The 6148-nt window shown below is 37.6% G+C and overlaps 1 protein-coding gene across 1 annotated transcript; it reads left to right on the plus strand.

Annotated features, from left to right (window-relative positions):
• Positions 1 to 9: 9 nt before the first annotated feature.
• Positions 10 to 1735, plus strand: LOC113076145 (potassium voltage-gated channel subfamily H member 1-like). The gene is made up of 2 exons (XM_026248812.1): positions 10 to 699; positions 986 to 1735. The coding sequence occupies exon 1, from the start codon at positions 243 to 245 to the stop codon at positions 687 to 689; it is 447 nt and encodes a 148-aa protein (XP_026104597.1). The 5' UTR covers positions 10 to 242; the 3' UTR covers positions 690 to 699; positions 986 to 1735.
• The last annotated feature ends 4413 nt before the right edge of the window (positions 1736 to 6148 follow it).

Genomic DNA, 6148 nt, shown 5'->3' on the forward strand with positions numbered 1-6148 from the left:
CCAATACCAATGACTCTGATCTCGAGAAGGGCCAAATCCACCACGAAGTCATCAGCCAAGATGTAGTTGCCACCACAAGCATCATCACGGTAACCGAGATCCCTGCCACACCTATCCCGTCCCACCAGAGCAAAAACCGTACCCTGGGTCCATTTGACCAGGCTAAGCTTAGCGCCCCTGCCCCAAATGTCCCTCGGACAGCAGAGCCACGTGCACGAGGATGGGCGAGGTTTAGGGAGAGCATGGCAAAGCCAGAAAGCTGGGGAAACGTTCCAAAAGCTGAATCAATGGAGACTTTGCCAGAGCGAAGCGATTCTAGAAAGATTTCGGAGCCCAGTGGACTGAAGAAGACCGATTCCTGTGACAGTGGCATCACCAAAAGCGACCTCCGGCTGGACGAAGGTGGTGCCCTCACCCCTGTAGACCGAAGCCCGGTCCAGCCCGACGGAAAATCTCCCCCGATCCCACCAATTCCCGAACACACGCTGCATGCCTCGCTCCTGGAACTCCGGACTGAACTTAAAGAGGAGCTGTCTGCACTCGGTAACCGAATGGTTGCCTTGGAGACACAGGTTGCTGAGGTGTTGAGGTTGCTAAGGAGCAGAAAGACTCCGACCTCTCCCATGTCGCTCTTCCAGATCTCACGGCCTACATCACCAGACACAGACAAGGAGGACATGTTCCCTTAAAGAAAATGAGGTAAGCATCTTTCATCTCGAAAGGGAAATGACTGAGAGACTTTCTTTGTGAAAGGATAAAAAACGAAAAAATGGAACCCATTGTGCTAGCAAAAAGCATGACAGACTCTCTGAGAGAGTGTGTGTATGAGAGAGAATGAGTGAGGGAAAGGATGAAATAAGACACTGGAACGAAAAAGAGGATGTCTTATCCCATGGCAGAGCATCTGTGATACCAAAGTGAAGTTGTGTTAGTTGTCACGCAGACACTCTTTATGTCGAACTGCTCTCTGTTTTCGTCCTGCAAGGCTGACAGACAGTGAGAGCTCTTGCCGCAGGGCCTACTCCGACTGATGGTTGTCATGGCAATGCACCGTCCCCAACTTCAAGTTCGGGCCCTTCAAGATCCCACTCATGTAGCAAGTCTTCCCCTCTCTCTGTCACTCACTCACACACACAGACACACACACACTGCTGTTTGTGCTCTACAGTCTTCCTGGTATAGGGATCTGTTGCGCTCCTTCCTATTGGTCAACTCGCCCTCAAACACGAGCCTTTATCAGGAATCACAGAGCTAAGCGTCTTACCCAAACACATGGTGGTGTGGAGATAAGTTGCTTGACAAAAGACTGGAGAAGCTATGGAACCATAAAAACCCCAGGCAGCTTTGGTGAATTACTTTAGACAAACGTGTTTGTACAATGACAAATCACTACTATCCCAAGAGTTGTACGCGTTACTGGAGAAACTAATGAGCTCTACAGGGGTTTTAAAGTGTGACAGCTGTTAAGGTCCTTTGCCATGACTTGCATCAATGCACATCTCAACAGAATCAAAAATAAAACCAAACAACAATGGCATTGTACAGTTTTAGGGATGCACTATATATCGGCTTACAGATTTATTGGATATATATCAGCCAATGTTGAATATTTAAAGGTGCCATAAAATGCACTGATACAATATTTTAAATTGTTCTCTGATGTCCCCAGAGTGTGTATGTGAGGTTTTATCTCAAAATTCCCAACAGATAATTTTTTATTGCTTGTTGAAATTTCCACTTTTAGGGTGTGAGCAAAAATGTGCAGTTTATGTGTATGTCCACTTTAAATGAAAATGAGCTGGTGCTCCCACCTCCCTTTTCAGACAAGTGCGGAGCAGAGCTTCAAGAGCTCATGCTCGCGGGCATATCACTGTTATTATGTTATAACTGGTGGTGATCGACCTCACATTGCTTCCAAACACAATTTTTAACTACCACATTCCTATTCAGGATCATTCTGGTAGCTTGTGAAGGCAGCGTTAGTGAAAACAGGCAGAGACAATGTTAGCTTTAGCAACATTAGCCTTACAGAGAGCTATGAAGTTCAAACTAAATATAATGCGTGATGCTTACTTTGTCTGGAGTCAGGATGTTTGTGCACAAAGCGTTGGCATTGATTCCTCTTTCAGAAGCAATCTTTGCACAACTGCAGCACTGTACTGACCTTCGTTTGTGAGGCAGTACGAAGTAAAATAGTGTAAACACAAAGTACAGGACTTTTCCTTTTTTTTTTTTTTTTGGGGACATTTTCTTCGAAAATGAAGGTTACCACCATAATATCTATTTTACATACTATACATTATAAATGTTGTGATGCCTTAATTAACTTTTAGCATTCAAAAGGATTGATTTGAGCTTTTATTTTTAATTCATTCAAGGTGCAGTGTGTAATATTTGCAACTATCTATTTACAGAAATACAATATAATATACATAACTATGTTTTCAGAGGTGTATAAAGATCTTTCTTAATGAACCGTTATGTTTTATTACCTTAGATTGAGCTATTTCTCTCTACATACACCGCGGGTCCCCTTATATGGAAGTCGCCACCATGTTTCTACAGTAGCCCTAAACGGACAAACTGCTCTATAGAGCATGTTTCGTCACTTTGAGCATTGGGTTGCAGCGTGAGTTAACACTGTAGCATGAGCTTCAATTCGTAGATGTTGATGCAAGTCATGTGAAAGGATCTTCTCCTCAGTTCATGAGTGACTTGTTGGACTGCAGTACCCAAGCTTTATAAAACAACAGTGGAAGACCTAGTGAACAATTGGGTCTTCCAGAAAACATATTACCATGGGTGCACTATTATTATTCAGATAGCTAGTGCAGTTTAGCTGTGTTTTACAAAATGAATTGATGGATGTAATCAATACACATGATTTGTCACAACACCGCAGTACATAACACAGTTGTGAAGAACTTTCAGAATGACAGCAAACATCTAATCACAAAGAAACTCATGAATGAAGAAAATTGATGGTTTAAGAGAGCTAATTCCGACCCCTTTCCTGGATGCTTTTACATATTAAATACTAAAGATGTGGCATTATTACCTCACCAGGCCTGGTGTGATGTCTGCACAAATCCTAATCTTTTAGTTGTTCAATAGGAGAGACTGGGCTTTGGTGTCAACAGCCTAATATATATATATATATATATATATATATATATATATATATATATATATATAATATATATATATATATATATATATATATATATATATTTAATACCCACTCTGTCAACTGTGAAATCAGTAACCAAAACTGTAAGGTATGTGTCTATAAAGAAATGGCCTTGTAAAAATAAAACAACCTTGAGAAATATTCACTGAAGTTGTTGACAGCTAGTCCCAGTCTCCTCTATTATTATATTAAATAAAGCTCCTAATGCAAGTCTGGGAGGAGACTGTTCAGTTAATCACTTTGCTTAGATATAAATAGCTGTTTATTTCACTCTTTTTTTTTTCAGTGTCCCTCCTCCATATCAGCTCCACCTTGAATTTCCATGAGGTCCGAGGGGGGAACACAGAGATTGAGTCTCATGCATTGGCCCCTCTATTCAGAACACCACCAACAAACCTGATTATCTTTGTCTACATCATAGAATATATGAACTTTGTATGTATATTTTCTGAGACACACATCTCTAAGTGACGAGATTGACAAACTCAGAATGAAGCATGTTGCGAGTTTGTTGTTTATGAACATACTGTGAGTGGTTATGGAACATGTTAGCATGCTGTGTATTATTCTCAGGTTCGAGAGTTCATTATCAGGTCCACAGGAGAAGTGTCACCTGCTTCTCCACTACCTGAGAGCAGAGCGAGAGAAAAACTGGACTCAGAAGAATGACTTAACCAAAACGCAACCAAGGTTCTATATCAGACATATCATGCATTTAATATAAACCCCTTTGTGTGAGGAAAATAGACTTTGTTGGAGAAAGAAAGAAAAAGAAGCTCCAAACTCTGTTCGAAGTACATGAAGATTTATTTCGGTTACAAAAAAAATTACTTTTTGTACAGTATGGAGATTTTGTATGGCGAAAACATCTAGGATTCTTAAAATTATATTATATATATATATATATATATATATATATATATATATATATATATATATCATGAGAGATATGATTATCTCATTCTGTCAGCAAGACATCAGAGAAACAATATTAAATGGGTATAATTCGCATTAAGGTGTTGTTTTATATGTTTTAGAGCATGTTTTTACCAATAATTCTCAATTAGCTTCAATATTATGGGTCTTTTGCTTATACTCCAAACACTGAGCAGAAATTGGAAAAGGGTTAGCATTTGTACCCTGGCCTGTGAAACCCAGAACTGATTTTTAAATAAGACATATGAATGTTACAGTAACAATAATAACATACTCAAATGCAAATCCATGTAAACTGGAATGTAACGCATCAGCCTGAGCTGATTCTGAAGCAATAATCATTGCTGCTGTATTTCACACAGATTATTCCCACCACGCTTTTCTAGCCCAGATGTAATGTTTCACCTGAACCACAGAGTTAACAACATAATATAACAAACACAGCCCTGATGTCACCGCATGCCTCTGCAACACAGCAATAAGAGTCATAATAATCAGAGAATGCACTTTTTCACCGTGAGAGAGAATGATAATGAGGATTGTACAGAGTTGATTCCTTTAAGGAGAAATAATCCTCTTTTAGACACTAGCATGGTTTACTTGCGGAGATTAGTTACAATCTGATCGTGACTGATGTGATCATATACGCCAGCAGCATGGCTTGATTTACACTTAAAATATGGTTAAGACATGCATGGCAAATACAAAGAAAAATGGAATAAATTACCATTATAAAGAAAATCCACCTCTACTGCACGAGCATTTAATCTCTTGCCTCTTACCCCATAGAGCTAATGGATTCCCTCCTGTTAGCAGACTCTTGGTGAGCGAGTTCAAATTTGCATTTAGTAGGAGGAAATGAATCCTTGCAGATCTTAGACTGGCTTAAGGGTGTTTGCATAGCTTTTCAGACTTGAGAACCAAAGTTCCAGGTCCACTACATGATTGAAGACTAGAGACCAGTCCATGACAAAATGAGGAAATACCCTGAAAAATGAGGAAATTCCCCATTTAATACCAAAATCTAAAGAAAAAATTATGTTTTGTATAATGTAAATGATGCCATTTAAAAAAAAAAACATTTTATCATGATATTAAAAGAAAATATAAATTAATGTAATTAAACACAAAATCTGACATTTAATTTGAAATATTATCAAGCAATTATATTTATTCTTGCATCACAAGATTGAATTGATAACTGTATTACATAATTGTATACAAATTGGAAAAAATTTAATTACAGTAAAAAAATGTAAAAATTATTTTGGTACAATAAAAACTATTATATGAATTTTAACAATTTGTAAAAAAAAAAAAAAAAAAAAAAAAAAAGAAAATAGAATAAAATATATATATTTTTTTGCATTAGAGCACAGAGAATTGATTGAAAAAAAAAAATACAAAACCTGAACATAAGCACATATTTTATGCAAAATATATATTTTTTCCTTTTGAATTTGGGGTGAAATAAATGTTTAGGACGGATTCTGTGTGATTCACCCAAACACGCTATTGCACACACACACATATTCATGTGTGTTGGTGCATGTAAGTGTTTGAATACAAATCTTGACATGCACAGTACAGAAATCTGGAGAACAGGGAGTATTTTTAAGTCCTTAATACTGATAGTGAAGTTCAAATGAAGCTTTGCAGTTCTATCACACTGAAGGGTTTGGAAGAACAGACACGTCTGAAGGTCATTCTAAGGGTCGTTCTATAAAAACAGCCCTAATTAAACCTATTTCAGATGTACTCAGCAGACATCATAGTCATTATCCACTGACTGAAACATCCTCACTTAAATCATTTCTTCACATGGAAATTGCTACTACTGTAAAGCACAAAGATAAAATTTGTAAAATTGCTGTAAAATATTATTTATGAGAATAAAATATTTTCTATACATATTTTCACTTGTTCTATCTTGCTGTCAATTTATCTATTTCTCTTTGTTTGAGCACATTAAAGATACTTACGAAAGCACATTACCTTTAAAGTCAGCATGAAATCAAATCT

This window comes from Carassius auratus, unplaced genomic scaffold (genome assembly GCF_003368295.1).
Source record: "Carassius auratus strain Wakin unplaced genomic scaffold, ASM336829v1 scaf_tig00019049, whole genome shotgun sequence".
In the NCBI taxonomy this organism is placed as follows: domain Eukaryota; kingdom Metazoa; phylum Chordata; class Actinopteri; order Cypriniformes; family Cyprinidae; genus Carassius; species Carassius auratus.

Bases quoted from the DNA above. Each gene is read 5' to 3' on its own strand.
- LOC113076145 (XM_026248812.1), top strand. From the start codon at position 243: ATGGCAAAGCCAGAAAGCTGGGGAAACGTTCCAAAAGCTGAATCAATG.